We start from the raw sequence: 17,990 nt of genomic DNA, 5'->3' as shown, positions 1-17,990 counted from the left end.
CATATCTGATATCCTAACAACTGTTTTTGATGTCTCAATAAGCACTTCAAATTCATCAAATTTATTTACTTTACTCCTAGCATTGGTGTACGTGCAAGTATACATGCACCTATTCTTACTTTTAGTTACCCTAACACAACCCATGTAGTTAGTTGTTCCATGATGATTCCCCTCCCAGCAGCTCTTGAAATCCCCAGTACCTCGCTTTCCAGGCTGCTGCTCATTCCAAGAGAAGCAATAAAAGAATCACTTCCGCCTCTGCCTGCGGCCACTGTTAATCTCTTAGTCTGTGTATCCTCCCAAGCTAACAGTTTTCCGATCCCCCTAACACTGCCTCGATAGCATCAGCAAATATTCTTGCACCCTTTCTATTTAAGTGTACCCCATCCCTGTAGAAGCAGGCTCTCTGGTTAACAAGCACAGACCGCACTGAAAAAAATTCTACCCCACGAGCCCTGCACAATCTCTCTCTAGGGCCTAATTGATTGACATGGCTCTCATCATATACTCCCTCCTATTGTGTCTGGGTAGAATTGCAGACACTTTCAAATTCAAACCTGGCTCGCAACTTTTTTCAACATTGACCTGGACTTGCTAATTAAATCTGCAGATCTCTTTCTCTTAAGGTCATTAGTGCCAACGTGTACAACAATATCACCTTTTTTGCCCTTAAAAGATGATATATGCTCTACAACATCAACTTTTGCCCCTTCCAGACATACTCTGATCCTGTTCCACCTATCCTTTTTGCATAATATATTCCGCGTCTCCCTGACAATAGTCACCAACAATAACTAGTTTCTGTGGAATCAGCGCATTTTGCCTTGGAGAATGCCTCTGTGTTGCCTGCTGCACAGGAGTGAGCTCTAGCGTCGAGTTGGGCAGCTGAGAGCTTGATGGGCTCCTCATTAATTTCTTCGAGGGCATCTACACTACATCTCAAACTCTCGTAGACGTCCATCAAAGTGCTGATGAACGTCTATGAGAGTTGGTGCCTAATTTCTTGGCACTCTAGGCACCTAGCACACACAAGGACATCCTCCTTGGTTAGATCATGTCCTGTTCCCAAAACGTCTGCAAACATTTCATACTTCACACATTTTTTGAGATTGTGATGCATTGGAGAATCGTCCCCTTCGTTTCTCCCCCGAGTCACAGCACTCCTGCTACTCTGTGATTATTGCTTTGCAACTCTAGTCTGAGTCATGATTTCCATTTAAATACAGTTTAATTAACAATGAAATTAAATAAGATTAATAAATTTTATTGATTAATTGATAATACTATACTAAGCTAACAGATTCCTAATACAGTGCTATGTATTACGCTATCTAGGTTTATGTTATGCATTACGCTATCAGAGATACATGTTACACTATTTCATATCAATCTATACAATGGCAGCAAGCTCAACAATAATGGTGCCAACACTGGTATGAGCGGTGAGTCATAAATTACAAAAATCACTAGTTAAATTTAAAATAATAAGCTAATGAATGCTACTAAGCCTATTTAATATCTTTGTAGAACACAATGTAGTAAGTTAATTAACAAAGAATACAGTAAAAATAACAAAACTACTTATCGTGTTCAGCAGCCAAAAAAAACTGATATAAAAGATGACAGACAAAAAATCAGAAACTATGCTCTTAGAGGGACTCCTTTAGGAAACTAACTTTAAATACATAGCACAACAGACAGTGGGGCAGATGAGAATTTTATAGACTGTACACCGCTAGTACACAAAGTATTGTGTCTTTCAGTGGTGGCTCTCATACTATTTGATGGTTTCAAAAAAAAACTAAATATACTTTGGGGGTGGGAGGAAGCATTCATTTGTAAAATAATGTACATAGCACATTGACAGTTATATGCATATTACTGTAAATATGCAATTACTGTCACTTGTGATCTTAACTGTTATGAAAACTGTTTGGGAAACTTTTTTTTTAAGTATTTATATCAAGTAAATAAAAGATTTTAAATAATCAATGAAATTTAACTTTAACGTGGAAAAAAAAACCAAAATAATTAAAGCACACAGTACTAGCTGGATAAATCTTACGTTTCTGCTGTATCTGGTGTTTTCCGGAGAGACTTTATTTCATTCTCACACTGGCCTATTTGAAGTTCCTTATCTTTCACCATAGTCTGACACTGCGCTAACTTTTCCTTCAGTTCCTCTAATCTATAATATTATTCATATAATAGTCCTTAGTTCAAAACTATAAATTTTAGCTGAAATAATAAACTAGTTAATAATATCTGGCAATAGCATTGATCATTACTGCACCTTGTTTAAAAAATGGGAGCAAAACAAATTTTAGCCAGAGATTGATAATATTCATTTCAGCAGATAAATATTGTATTCAAGATATAAGCTCTAATGAAGTATCCAAGTGCCTGTAACATAAGTATATTCTATTTTAAAGTAAATATTAAATATTACTTTGTTGTTTCTTAGTTATCGTGTTAATGTTTTTAACATGATAAAAAAATGCCTGCATTGCATTATCTTCATTGTCCATGAGAAAAACAGGAAAGAAACAATAAAAAAAAAAAAAAAAATACATGCTTCAGAAATAGGATGCTTTGAGTCTCATAAACAAAATCTGAATGAGTGACTTTTGTTACTGGGAGACAGTGGAGTTAAACGGAATCTAGTGTACTCCAATAACTATTATAGATGCAGCTAATTTTAAATCTTGCTTTTCAACATATACAACAGGCTTAAAAATAAAAAGATAAAAACCGCAACTGATCTTCATTTTTTTTTTTTTTTTTTATAGCCAAACTTCTTCAATAACAAAACAATCAATGATGAAAATTGAACAGAAACACAAACGGAGAATATCTATATGCATGACACTAATGTCACTCATATAGATTTCATTTCAATTATGAAAAACAGCTCTGGCATACTTTACTCCGAGGTTTGTAAAGTATTTTGGCAAGATTAACAAACCTTTACCCCGAGGTTTGTTAATCTTGCCAAAATTTCCCCAACTGTTTCTGTAAGCCTCCATAAGCTATGAGCTAAACAAGCAATGTGTATAGCTTTAGCAACAGATTTAATTTTTGCCATTTTGAATGAAAGCTCTAGCTGCCTATTAACACTTTTAGAGCAAAACTGAAATATTATGTTACACATTCAAAGAATGCACTTCATCCACCATCATCATCATCAGACATTTTCAATCCACTGCAGGATGAAGTGGATTGCTGCCTTGGCATATTACCCCTGAAGCCTAATGTATATAGATCACGGAGAATTCCGTATCGCCAAACTGTGTCAAAAGCTTTCTCAACGTCTAAATAAACTGTAGTCAAATGTTCCTTCCTTAATAAGGGATTGCAAATCTGGTTTTCCATTTGTATCAAGAGATCTAAAGTTGATCTACCTGTATGAAATTCACACTGCGATGAATTGTTGATAAGGTTGTATTTGCTCAGCACCCAGGTAAGACGAGAGTTAACCATTTTTTTCCATTATTTTGCCCATACAACTGGTGAGGGCAATAGTTCAATAGTGACGTGGGTTCATTGAATCTTTGCCAGGTTTTAATAATGCTATGACATACGAGTGTCGCCAGGTATCAGGGAAAGTATTTTCTGTAAAAACGCAGTTATACAGAGTGTCTCAAAAATACACGGCATAACTTCAGGAATGAGTTCCTCATATGCAGACGATAAAAATATTTTATATCAACATAGTTCCGGAAATGTTTGGTTCGCGAGTTATTAACCAGAATGCCTTATCTTCCACAGGTGATTTCCTTCATCACAAGGTATGACAGAATCTGGTGGTTTTCCATTCCGACCATGTACTCAAATCAGGAGCAAGCGAATATGCACTTTATGTAATCTTAAATTATAGGTGAAAACCTCATACCTTTGATTAGGGCTGTTAATCTATCAACACTCAATTGCGAATGATTATAATATGAACTTACCCCCCCCCCCGGTGTATTGTCATAAATGAATCAAGTTAAAATAATTATTAATTAAAATAAGCATGCCTTCAACTCTCATATCACGTCAAGGGAACTGGAAAGACAGCGGCCACCAACCTCCAAAAACCAACACCACATGCCATCATGAGAATTGAAAAACAATTGTCGCGAAATTCTAAAAATGACGACACAAATAAATTAATTCACACATAAGTTAAACTTTAAAATCATTATTTAACTTCTTTTAAGAGACCATCTTATATGGTTTGTTACCGTGTTCACAAGAAGTACAAAAGTTATTCGCGAATATCACCCCCCCCATTTTATATCAAATTAACGACACCTGAAACGAGATTATTTACATAAACCAATGTATGAATTGCTATTCATGCATGCATGCATGCAAGTGTCCACGAGTTCGAAATATTAATAGAATTAACATTTAATCTCATTTCTAATGTTTCGGCAATTAATAATTTAAAATATTCACGCTGTTAATTAAGAACCTTGGATTCATTAAAAAGAAACACATGTCCATCAGTGATTGCATGAAACGCAAGCTCAGATGCACCCATCCTACCAGCTCTAACTGATGCCAAATGCTGCTGTAGCCTTAGCGAAAGTAAATTTTGGGTTGAGCCAATATAAGTAGAATTGCACCCATCACAAGAAATATTGTAAACAATATTGTGGGCTTCCATGGTAGGAACTACATATGCCCTATATTTCAAGATAGCATGGAGCTTACTCATGGGTTGTGGAACAATCTTAAATTCAGTCTTCTTAAATATGTTAATAAATTGTCTATACCAATGTTGTATATAAGGAACTTTAATAAAATGTTTGTAATCTGCCCTGTCATTTGTTGTACCAGTCTCCAATTTATATTTTGCCTGTTGACTAATCTGCATAATGGTATCCTATTTAAAATATGATATCCTATAGGATATCCTATTTAACCCCTATTTAAAAATCTTTTTGTCAGTTCCGCGAGTTCATCCAACAAGGATTCTTGAGTAGAGCTGTATCTATATGCATTATAAAACTGGTTAAAAATAATGCTCCTTTTATATGTAAATGGGTGATAGCTTGAACAGTGCAAAAATTTTCCAGTTTTCGTTGACTTCCTATAAATTTTTTAAAACTATGTTTTCATTAACTCTGGTTAAAGTAAAATTTAGAAAATTTATGGATTTCTGATGCGGGACTTCCATTCCTAGAGTGAACTTAAGTTGAGTATGAATGTTATTAAATGTATCCAGGATCTTCTGTACTATACATTTATTAGTAATTATTAAGATATCTACTGTAGAACATTATATTAGGGAGATGTGGCGTTATGTATAACTGCTTGATCTTATTTAGATAGATTTCAGCCACCAATCCACACTAGCTAAGTCCCATTGGTAACCCGAATATCTGCTTGTACATTTTATCTTGGAAATTAATATAATTGGTTTGTACAAGAAATTTAATCAAATTAAATTTGACATGTTTAAACAGACTGTCTGATCATTGATAAGGTCCCATTTTACGTCAAGGGCACATTCTACATGTACGTTTGTGTACAAGGAAACAACATCTAAAGAGAATAATTTGTCATCTCCATTTAGAGTTTTTTCTTTTAATTAGTTGAATAACATCTTGAATTCTTTAAACTAAACTTTAATGTTAAACGTAAAGGTTTAATAATGTAAAGGTATGCCGCGAGCGATGCAAAAGCTATGTTTCTGTAAGAAACAATAGGTCTAATAGGGTATCCTATTTTATGAAGTTTGACTTGTCCAAAAAAGAGTTGGTACCGCATTAGTCCTAGCCTTAAGGGATTTTAAAGTGGCCATCCAAATATAGTCTTTTTTTCTGAACTCAGTAAACTTGCTATTAAATTGTTTAATTAAGTTGTCAAACACCACTTTCTCTACATAATTTTTGGAGACCAATGCTTTCTTCTTTTGATAACCTAGGTATATACAGGTCCCTGTTCAATGCAGTATAGAGCTCACTTGGTTACATTAATAATCGCTTGGCACCCAGGGCCCAATGTGTGTGATAACTACTACTGTTAAAAGGTCAAATTGGGTTGTGAGTCAATTTTAATTCTGAAATGGAAATTAAATTAAAAGTAATGCTAGTCTATTATTATATTCAAATATGGACTATTGAAAGTTTGCAAATCTCCTTACCTTTCTTTTAAGGCATCATATGTGAGATCATCTACAGCTAGCTGATTTGGTTTCAGAGTACCAGAGTAATTATGCAATAGGTTGTTATCAAATTTTAATTCTAATGGAACTGAAGGAATGGACCTAAAAACAATTAAAAATATGCTAGCAGATTAACGTGACTTCTGATATATTCATAAGTTAATTGAACATTTTAAAAATTTATTCACAGAGTACATAAACTGCACTTATGAACACTAATTAGAAAGGATTCGAGTGATAAACATGAGACATATGACACAATAAAATGAGCAGCTTCCTGCATATATATTGATGGAAGCTTTATTCACAAATATGTAAGAGATAACACAAATAGGCATCAAAGTAGTCATTTGTTCACTGCACTTCTCTAAATGAAAATTTCTGCTCTCAGCAATGCACAGTGCAAATCGAACTGAGTTTTATTCAAGCCAGAAATTCATATTTTTTGTTCACAGATTTGTACAAAAGTTCTATATTTGCACCATCTCATAGAAAATGAGATCAATCCTGTACAACAGTCAACCTAGAGAATGACTGTTGCACTGGATTGGAGAATGACAATTATTGAAAAGTGCTTGAGTGGATGATTAAATATAGGGGCAATCAATAAGTAAATGATGGACCATAAGCTGAGTATCATGGGACAAGCACTGGGGAAGGTTTTCTCCCAATAACAGGAAGAGATGTATAAGATGGACATGCCCAGTTCTGTCACCAGTGGGAAGATCTGATTGTAGTGTTTAAGGGTGTAAATGGATGGAGTAAACTAAATGCTGATGGCATCCTCACTCTTTCTTAAACAACACACATAAGGGAACATATATTTAAATTGAAAAAAGGCTGGTTGCAGAATAGATGTATCAGAATTTGCTTTCAGACAAAAAGTAATTGATTGTTGAAAGAAATTTCCATGTGGTGTTGTATAAGTATATAGTTTGATTAAAGAGGCCTATGCGCTCCGGATTCATAACTACTAAAATTAAATTATGGTTTCTCAGAGCGAAACGGATACAAATATAGATTGTAACAGGTTTAATAGAAAACATACATATATTGGATAGATACATAAAGCTTTTGGTTATCTAGTTAACCTTCTTCAGTTGATATGAAATGACAGTTAGAATGGAGGCGTGTAGTGCCAATCTGGTACGTGAAGCACGTGGCTAATTGTTTGAGATTGAAGCCTGTGGCTGTGATGCATGTGGACGTGGCCAGCGCTTGTCAATAGACAGGATGTGTACTGGCCAATTTACCAACTTCCGGTCAGCACACGCGCGTAGCCATCTTCTTGCCACTGCACAAACCTTACTAACTCGCGCCTGGACACACTCTAGCTCTGTAAATGAGAGGCACACAGAAATCGCTAAAGTCAAGGCAGACCTTACGAGGTGTGGCTATCCCATCAATACCCTTGACAGGTGTGACCTACAGGCATGCGACCACGTAGCGACCAACAGAAACATCTAAGGTGGTGACTCAACCACGAGCGCCTTTATCCCATACTACCCAAACTTGTCACAACAGGTCTGTAGAATCATAAAATCACATGGGATAAAGTGCGTGCAACTCCCAGGCAGGAAGTTACGATCCCTCATCTCCAGAGTGAAAACACCTGTCCCCACACTACTACAAAGCGGATTGGTCTACCGCATCTCTTGCCGTGACTGCACTAGCTGCTACTTCGGGGAAACTGGGAGACGGCTCGAAAAACGCCTTTCCGAACACAAAAGAGCGATCCGCTTAGCGGATGTGGGGCACTCAGCTATTGCCGAGCACGTCTGGGCAACCCACCACGACATTGACCCACACTGCGATGTCGTGATTGTAGATAAGTCCCGCCATTATCTGCGCTGCGCCGCACCTGGTTGGAATCGTTAAACATCAAATGCTCCAATACCTCGGTGAACAGGAACGGTGGTTGTCAAGTCCACCCTATCACCGAAGCAACGATCCTGTCTATTGACAAGCGCTGGCCACGTCCACATGCATCACAGCCACAGGCTTCAACCTCAAACAATTAGCCATGCGCTTCACGTACCAGATTGGCACTACACGCCTCCATTCTAACTGTCATTTCATATCAGCTGAAGAAGGTTAACTAGATAACCGAAAGCTTTATGTATCTATCCAATATATGTATGTTTTTCTATTAAACCTGTTACAATCTATATTTGTATCCGTTTCGCTCTGAGAAACCGTAATTTAATTTTAGTAAGTATATAGTTTGGATAAATTTAAGGAATTTAAATTCAGTTTTTGTGCAATTAAAAATACACAGGTGCCCAAGGGATTTAAAAAATATATAATCATTCAAAAATCCGTAAAACCCCTTTAAAAACCTCATTTTTTAAACTTCCATTTTTTTTATTTCAAGAAAATGCTTCCATATCTCTATTCACATTACAAGTTACAGAGGATCATTTATAAATTTTTTTTTTTTTTTTTTTTTTTCATTGTAACAAAAAATGTTTATAAAAATAAATAAAAATGTTTTGATTTAAACCTATGAAAATTACTGACAAATGATTAGTGAATTTTTTGTCAAAAGTTTTTCAGGTGAATCAAGACATAAGTCCAAGTCAACTTCCCTTAATAATAAGGTAAATTGGCTGGGACTTTGAAATAAGTCCCAGCCAAATTAAGTAAATATTATTAATTTTTAGTGTAATATTAATATTTTATAAATAAAGAGAGGATGGACTGGTGTATCAAGTTAAGTGCAAGGATCAGCCAGGGAGCCCACCGCCTGTCTCTTATCTTCCTAAATGATATTGATGTGAAAATACAGATGAAGCTTTAAAGTCTGCTGATGATTTGAAGACAGGAAGGATAGTTTTAAGACCAGAACTAGCTTTGAAATGATTTAGATCATTTACAGATGTGATCTGAAAAATGACAACTGTTCAAAAATGATTTATATTCAGAAATTTAATTCTTCTGAATTTAAATCCAAGAATTATAAACTAGGGGAAAAGGAGTTAAAAATGGTTCAGGACAAAAAAAGAAAAAAAAAAAAAGACTTAGAAAGTATGAATCAGATGTGAAATTTATGGAACATTGTAAGCAGACAAGAAGGAAGGTGTCCCTTGGACCTCTATAAGTAATAAGACAGGTATTGTTTCTTTATAACTGAAATAACAATGAATGTCGTTGTATAGTGCAGGGGTCGGCAAACCTTTTTTGGAAAGGGCCAGATTGTAAAATTTTTAGGCTCGGCGGGCCAGGTAACAAGCTCGAAGATATTTACATAGGTAATTCTACTCATAGAGCAACAAAAAAAAAAAAACAGGTTCAAAATCTTTTTATTAGGAAGTGATATTTTACATAATATTTATCACATGCTGACACTTACAAAAAAATTAATAAAATATTTCCATTTATTAATAAACGTATTATAGAACTTGTTAAATTTTGTACTAATGCGATGAATGTAACTGTTTTTTCTGAGATAATATTTCATCATACTGGAGTTCGAAGTTAGTACTTCCTATCATTAAAGTTGTTTGCAAATGGTCATCCGTTAATAAGGATCTGTATTGCGATTTTACATATTTCATTTTCGAAAATGTCTTTTGACATTGGTAAGTACTCCCAAATACAGATATAAATCCCCGTGCCTATGATTTTAATTGACCATATTTATCTTCCAAAAGATATTTATAGAATTGGGTTAGGTCCATTTCTTTAAACCTAACCTTTAGCATATCATCATTTTGCAGATCAATCACTTCCAATTGAAGGTCTGATGGAAGCTCCTCAATTGTACAGCCAAATGGATTTTGAAATATGGAAATATCTTTTGCACTTGCATCAAGATCCGAAAAACGCAGTTGTAACTGTAGTTTAAGTTCAGAAAATATATCTGCCGCAAATTTTTTTGGGAATGGGGATTTCGCTAATATTTGAAATTTTTTACAGCATGGAAAATGGTCAAACTTGGTTAATGTGATTTGTGTTTCAAACAATGCAAATTTTTGATGATATGACTTTATGATGGAATATGTTTCACATATGAGCACTGTTTTCCCCTGTAATTTTAAGTTAAATTCGTTAAGATATCCCACAATGTCTGTAGCAAATGCTAATTTCCATAGCCATTCATTGTTAGATAATAGTGGTTGTGGGCAGTTTTTCTCATTTAGAAAAATTTCTATTGCTTCTCTGAGTTCAAAAAATCTCAATAAAACTTTTCCATTGCTGAGCCATCGAACTGCTGTATGGTAGGGCAAATCAGAATATTCGGCTTCAATCTCTAATAAAAAAATCACGAAACTGACGATGGTTAAGTCCACGAGAGCGAATAAAGTTAACCGCTGACACAACTGGTTCAATAAAAACATGACAGATTGAGGTGTTTCCCAGAAAGAGCCTGCTGGTGAATAATACAATAAATTACCAGAGGTTTTGAACATTTAGCTTCTTCACAAGCCTTAAATATTTGTCCAACTAATCCTTTCCCTGTTCCACACATATTTTTACCACCATCAGTTGTGACACATTTTAACTGATTCCATTGCAAATTGTACTGTGTTAGCATTTTCTCAACTTCCTTGAAGATATCTTCGCCTGTAGTTGTTCCATGCAGACTATTCATAGAAGCTAATTCTTCGGTAACCTCAAACTCATTATTGACTCCTCGAATAAACAGCAACAATTGGGCAGTATCAGTAATGTCTGTAGACTCATCAAGAGCCAACAAAAATCACTTGAAATTTTTTGCCTTGTCTTTTGATCGACTCGATGTGGCTCCCGATGTCCTCAACTCTTCTAACAGTTGTTCTCGCCAAAAGACTGGCAGATCGAAACAAATCCATTTTCTCTGGACACATTACTTTGGCTGCCACAAGCAAACATGATTTAATTAATTCACCATCGGTAAATGGTTTCCCTTTCTTGGCTAATAAATGAGCTATTCGTAAGCTTACTTTAGTTACTGCTTCATTATCATTTTTTATTTTAACGAATAAATTGCGTTGTGATGATGCATTACGTTTTAAACTTTCCAATTTTAGCTTCCGTTGATTTTCTGTGAGTTTTGAATATTGTGCTGCGTGCTTACTTTGGTAATGACGACGTATTTCGTACTCTTTTCGCACAGCTATTGTGTCATTACATAATAAACATGATACTTTGTCATTTATTTCTATGACAAAATAATTCACACTCCATTCAGCTTTAAAAGCACGACATTCGGAGTCCACTTTTCTCTTCATATTTGGTCTTGAGGGTGACATGGAAACGGTGGGTAATAAATAAAAGGGGGAAAAAATTGCCGAGCACCGTGACAGACAATACCACGTGCGCCGCTAAAGCAAAACTGAGAGAAATGCTGGCAACACTTGTTCTACGGTAGACAACAGAATGCGAATATGCCATGCCAATAGCGTCACATGTGGTCATTATTCTCAACTTGACTATTGCAGCGCGTAATTTGATTTATTTTAAATTTTTTCGTGTAAAAAACAATATTAACCCGCGGGGCGGATTAAAAAGAGGGGGCAGGGCGGATTTGGTCCGTGGGCCATAGTTTGCCGACCCCTGGTATAGTGGATTAATTCACAATGCAAACAAGGATCTAAATGCCAATATCTTTCAATTTAGCTTTAACTATATCTTTAAATAAGGAGTTTTCTTTGCAGATGACTCCACCAAGAAATAAACTATTTAACATTTATAGACCATAACAATAAATGATAATGAAACCATGATAATAAATAACTTTACCATAATGTATAAAGTGTTAGAATAGTTTACCATATATTCCAGCATATAAGACCTCTAATTTTTGCCTTGAAATTTCATGCCGTATAAGCCAACCTCTATTTCTTTCCCAAGAATTGCCCTGAAAATTTGTGCTTAATCATATATTTGCCATATAAGTTAACTCCCTTTTTTACAGGCATCTGAAGGCTGGTCACAGCTGAGTGATCAAGCATGAGAGTGCAGTAATGTACACACGTTTGAAGGGCAGTGTGTCAACCCTGCATGACTGCTAAATACAGTTAATGACTATATCTATGTCCTAACAATTAATTGTAGCCTCCTTCGACTTAGTGGTCATGTTGGCATATAAACAAGAACATTTTGTCCCTGGTTTTCTGGTGTAATAGGCATAATGTACTTTTTTCATTCATTGTTTATAGGCTATATTCATTGTTTATAGGTAAATTCAATAAAGATTTATCTTTCTCATCTCCTGCAGTGGTATAGTACAGTAAAATATATTCATTAATTACCACTTTCTGCTTTAAATTATATTAATTTTGCTCTGTATCTTTATATTGTGGCATTTCATTACACACATGGTAAACTGTGAAGAAAGCCATCAGTGTAAAACCAGTACTTCTATATGTAGAAGATCACAAATTCTAAATCTACAAGCAGAAAAAAAAAAACCTACAGGCATAGATGATAATGAAATATAAACTATATTGATGCCATATGTGCAACGCAGGAGACTTTGACTATATAACTGAGCCATTCCTTGTCACCCATTTAGTACTTTACTATAAATTGATTTCTCTGAAAACAATGCCTCAAACAAACTCTGTAAACAATGATACATTTTCAAAAATAACTTAACAAGATAATCATTTAATTCTGAAAACCCAAAATGTAAACCTGAGAACTTAACTTCCAACAAATTCTATTATATATATATATATATATTTTTTTTTTTTTTTTATAAGAAAGTTACAGTTTAAAATATTATTAATAATGGTTTATGGATCTGGGACACTGTTATGTGCAGAAAGCACCCAACATCATAATGGCTACATAAGTTTGTAGCAGAGAAAGGCAACGTGCTAACATTACAGTACTCGTAATTAGGGAGGACAAAGGGCTAACGGAACAGAAATCATCATAACGATGAACAAAGAAGGGAGCTAAGATAAAAAGAAGTAATAAGAATTACTTAATGCTGTTCATCCCGTGACCTTAGTGCCTTAGGACAAACAACATTAAGTAATTCTTATTACTTCTTTTTATCTTAGCTCCCTTCTTTGTTCACCATGATGATGATTTCTGTTCCATTAGCCCTTTGTTCCCCATATTACGAGTACTGTAACGTTAGTGTGTTGCCTTTCTCTACTACAAACTTTATATATATACACATCAGCGTATATTACACTGGTGTTCAAAGAAATCATCACATAGGAATTTCACATATCTAACCCTTTTTCACAATGGTACATTACAATAATGACTAGCATCACAAATATAAATATAAACAAAAAATATTTATTAATAGTTAAGGCAAAGCTAAATAATATTTAACAGGTGCTCTCAAAATATCCCAAAATGAGCATTTTCAATCTTTATACAACAGTTTTGTAAACACAACAATTATGGCTGAAATGTTATCAAAAGCTCTCAATTTGCTTCAGTTTATCATTTTAAACAAAAAAAAAAAAAAATTAATGTTCACCAGGTGCAAACTAATATTTAGTGAACTGCTTCTGGCCCTGATGACAGCAGCACACTGTCAAGGCATTGACAAGATCAATTTCTGAAGATAATCACAACTGATAGTTCGTGGTTCCAAACACGAATAATGGCTTCCTGAAGTTCACAAAGGGTCTTTGGTTCTTTCTGGCAACTGCAGATTCCATACAATGCCAAGTTCCCTATAGGATTCAGGTCCGGGCTGTTTCCTGGCCAGCTAAGAGTTGTAATGGACCATTCTTCCAACCATTTTTTTCACCTGTAACAAACGTAAACACATTAGTGTCGAACCCCTAATGCAGAAATGAAGTTAAAGTAACTACAGAAGTGTCTACTTACACTTTTTTCCCGATGACCAGGAGCAGTGTCATCCTGAAAGTGCAGTTACTTGGCAGGTTGAAATGGTCTCTAATGGTTGGCGGCAATCTACCTTCCAATATAACCAGGTATCCACTAGCATTTACAGAACCTTTTATAATCTGCAGGTGACCTACTCTGCGATACGAAATGCATACCCATATCATTTGGCTGGTAGGGAATTTCAATGTAGACACAATACAGTCTGGATGATATTCTTCACCACGTCTACAGCAAATCGTTTGTCTCCCATCAGAGCCATGCAGGTTGAATTTCCTCTCATCCAAGAAACTAACCGACTTCCACTGCTCGAAGGTCCATTTGACATGCTCCTTCCACCAAATTAATCTGGCCTTTTTCATTTTTTGTGTGAGGAGGGGCGTCTTCTTACGACAACAGGCTACAAGTCCATTTTTGAAGAGGCATCTTCTGACTGTTACTGCACTTGCTACCATTCCTGTATGTTCTTCCCATTCTCTTTTCAGCTCAGACGAAGAAGCTTTACGGTTTTTAAGGCATAAGCGCCTCAAAACACGATCCTGTTTTAGTGTAGAGCCTTATTTATAGACTGTTATAGCCCCAATGACTCGAATGAGTACAATCAACAATTGTACAGAGAAATAGAGTGGGCTAGTAAATCAGAATGTCTTATAATGGGGGATTTTAACTTCCTAGATACTGACTGGAACTTGTGGGGGTTGGTCACTCACACACTAGTAAGACTTTTGTGGATTTATTGGATGATTGTTTTCTGCAGCAGCATGTTCGAGAGGCAACCAGAGAGGGTAATACTCTTGATCTGGTTATCAGCAGTGATCATTCATGTATTAAGAATTTGCAGATAATGGAACCACTAGGTGGCAGTGATCATAGTGTACTGATGTGGGATTTACTTAAAGATATAATTACCATCAGGGGTAAAGGAAAGGGTTTTTGCTTCCATAAAGGTGAGTACAGTGGTCTCAGACAGTTTTTAAATTCTGTATAGTGGGACCAACTGACGATGTTACCAACAGTAAATTCTAAGTGGGAAGCATTCAAGGAATTAATCGTGGATGCTACTAAAAGTTTGATACCTATTAAGAAATATTGTTCAAGGTTTAGGCCTAAATGGTTATCAAATGAACTAACGAGACTCGTGACAGAGAAGAAAAATGCATGGGATGCATATAAATGATCAAGCGACTCAGAAGCGTATGGCAGATATAAGCTAGTCTGTAATCAGGTCACAAAGGAAGTTAGGCAGGCGAAGGCAGATTATGAGAAATCTTTGGCAAAAGATCCTAAGAAAAACAGCAAGGATTTCTTTACTTATATAAACACTAAAAGGAAGGGGATAAATCTGATTGGTCCACTTGATATCGATGGTTCGACTGTTGATGATCCTGTTCAGATAGCAAACAAACTGAACGAGTATTTTGCATCTACATTCACACATGAGGAGTTATTAAAGTTTGAAAATGGCAGAAGGTTATGAAATTGTAGCAGGGTGCTTAATGATTTTTTATAACTGAGAGCAAAGTGGAGAAAAATTGTTGAAGTTAAACATAAGAAAGGCACCTGGGGTGGATGGCTTCTATCCAATTATATTAAAGGAGGCAACAAAGCAACTAAGCAAACCCTTAGCCATAATTATGAGAGCATCCTTGGACTCAGGGGAGGTTCCCACGGACTGGAGATGTGCAAATGTATCCCCAATTAACAAAGGGGGATCGAAGGGCGACACGAGTAATTACAGACCAGTTAGTTTAACTTCTGTTCTGGGTAAAATAATGGAGTCACTGGTTGAAGATGCATTGCAGGATCACCTAGACAAGACTGCAGCAATAATTCAGACACAGCATGGGTTTGTTAAGGTAAAGTCTTGTCTGACAAATTTGATAGGATATTATGATGTCGTTACAAAGGAACTGGATGCAAAAAATAATTTTGATATCATATATTTGGATTTCAAAAAGCTTTTGACTGTTGCACATGGAAGACTATTGTACAAATTGGAGCAGAATGGTATTAAGGGTAAGTTGCTACAATGGATAAAAGGATGGTTGAGTGAGAGAAGCTAGAGGGTGGTAATTAATGGGTGCTGCTTGAAATTTTTTATTTTGGTTTTTTAGAAGCATTAGCAACTAAGGTCACATTGCTCTGGGAATGTGCGGGGGTCATTCCCTTGATCTTTCTGCATCCTCCGTATTTGGTGGTGACGGGCTCTAACCACTGTCTAATCAAGAAGCGTGTGCTTCTTCCCACCTGGCTACGGAGGCACCCCAATGGATGCTACTCTTCATGGACTAATGTTATTAGTGGAGTCCCACAGGGTTCGGTGTTGATTCCTCTGTTGTTTTGTATATTTATCAATGATATTGATAAAGGTATATCAGGCTTAGTGTCGAAGTTTTCAGATGATACAAAGGTTGGCAAGGTTGTTAATGACAGTAATGGCAGTGTACTACTGCAACAGGATCTAGATAATTTGGGCAGATGGGCTAAGAAGTGGCAACTGAAGTTTAACCTTGACAAATGCAAAGCACTGCATATGGGTAGAAGTAACCCCAGAGAAACGTACCAACTGTGTGGTACTAAACTTAAGGTAGAAAATGAAAAAGACCTGGGAGTAATTGTGCAGGCAGATATGAAGTTTTCTGAGCAATGCAGAGAGGCTGCCAGGGCGCAGGTCATGGGGTTTTGTCAATAATATATAGGAATTTTGCTAGCAGGGAAAAGGAGGTGATTGTCACCTCTGTATAAGGCAATGGTCAGGCCACGCCTTGAGTACTGTGTACAGGTCTGGAGGCCTCATTTTAGGAAGGATGTAGATTTGCTTGAGCGTGTACAGAGAAGGGCAACAAGACTGGCGAGGGCAATGAAGGGATCCTCTTACCAAGAGAGGCTTAAGTTCTGCAAATTGTAGTGGCTGGAGACTAGGCACCTGCGCGGTGATCTGATTGAGGTGTATAAGGCCTTGAATGGGTTAAGCACGCTGAATTCTGATGGGATCCTTTCACTTGTTCAGATTACGAACCTAAGGGGGCATAAATTCAAATTAAGAAAAGACAGATGTAGAATAGATGTGCGGAAATTTGCCTTTAGCCAGCGGGTGGTTAATTGCTGGAACAAACTTCGATCTGTCTTGAAAGTTGATAGGGTTAAATAAATTTAAGGAGGAACTGGACAGGCATTTGGAGGGAATGGTGTGATTTTTTTTTTTTTTTTTTGGCTGATGCTGCATAAGCTCATACACTTGCTTTCTTGCGTCACATGCCACTACTACTACTTGCATCCGGTTCCTTTTTTCCTATCAGCCGGTGCCTCCGTAGCCAGGTGGGAAGGAGCAGCAGTGAGTAGCACACGCTTCTTGATTAGACCGGGGTTCGAGCCCGTCACCACCAAATACGGAGGATGCGGAAAGGTCAGGAATGACCACCGCATGTTCACGGAGCAATATGGCCTTAGTTGCTAATGCTCCTAAAAAACCAAATAACAACAACAACATCCTCCTATCAGCAGAACCAGTATTCTTGAGTTTGGAGAGAAATCTACTCACTGTCGACTGATTACAAGACGCTCTATAAGCAATATGAAGGGAAGAATATTCTTCCTCACGTAAAGCAACAATAGCATTCTTTCTTCGTGGCGTCAACTGCACGTAACTCGCCATCCTGACACAAGCAAGGAATGACTGCAACTCTTGCAGAGCGTGCTTATATAGCTGAAAGTAACAGCTGATGCAATATTAAATCATCACCTACACGTGTCAATCTTATCTGATGCAATCTGTAAGAAATACTGCCATATTCTTACGTTATTCGGACGACAATTACAATTTTAAGGGGTGATGCACTTTCTTTGAACACTGTGTGTGTGTGTGTGTGTGTGTGTGTGTGTGTGTGTGTGTGTGTGTGTGTGTGTGTGTGTGTGTGTGTGTGTGTGTGTGTGTGTGTGTTAATTCATGTCTTTCTAACAATAAGCACATCACACTAATTCGCACTTATGATTTTATGCTCAGCATGTATAAGTCAACATTAAAATTTTA

At 36.4% G+C, this 17,990-nt stretch overlaps 1 protein-coding gene across 1 annotated transcript in view; it reads right to left on the bottom strand.

Annotated features, from left to right (window-relative positions):
- The window catches only part of LOC150089401 (tyrosine-protein kinase Fer-like), a 171,056-nt gene that overhangs the window by 119,669 nt on the left and 33,397 nt on the right, over positions 1-17,990 (bottom strand). Inside the window, exons 6-7 of the mRNA XM_090389967.1 lie at positions 6,137-6,259; positions 2,066-2,188 (exon numbers count right to left, since the gene is read on the bottom strand). Coding sequence (XP_090246093.1) covers positions 2,066-2,188; positions 6,137-6,259 — 246 coding nt within the window. The remainder of the gene's footprint in view (positions 1-2,065; positions 2,189-6,136; positions 6,260-17,990) is intronic.

The sequence above is a fragment of the Mastigoproctus giganteus genome, chromosome 2, assembly GCF_048544385.1.
Source record: "Mastigoproctus giganteus isolate SK-2022 chromosome 2, ASM4854438v1, whole genome shotgun sequence".
Taxonomy (NCBI): domain Eukaryota; kingdom Metazoa; phylum Arthropoda; class Arachnida; order Uropygi; family Thelyphonidae; genus Mastigoproctus; species Mastigoproctus giganteus.
Note: the sequence above shows the minus strand (reverse complement) of the source record. Positions and strands in the feature narration are given on the sequence as shown.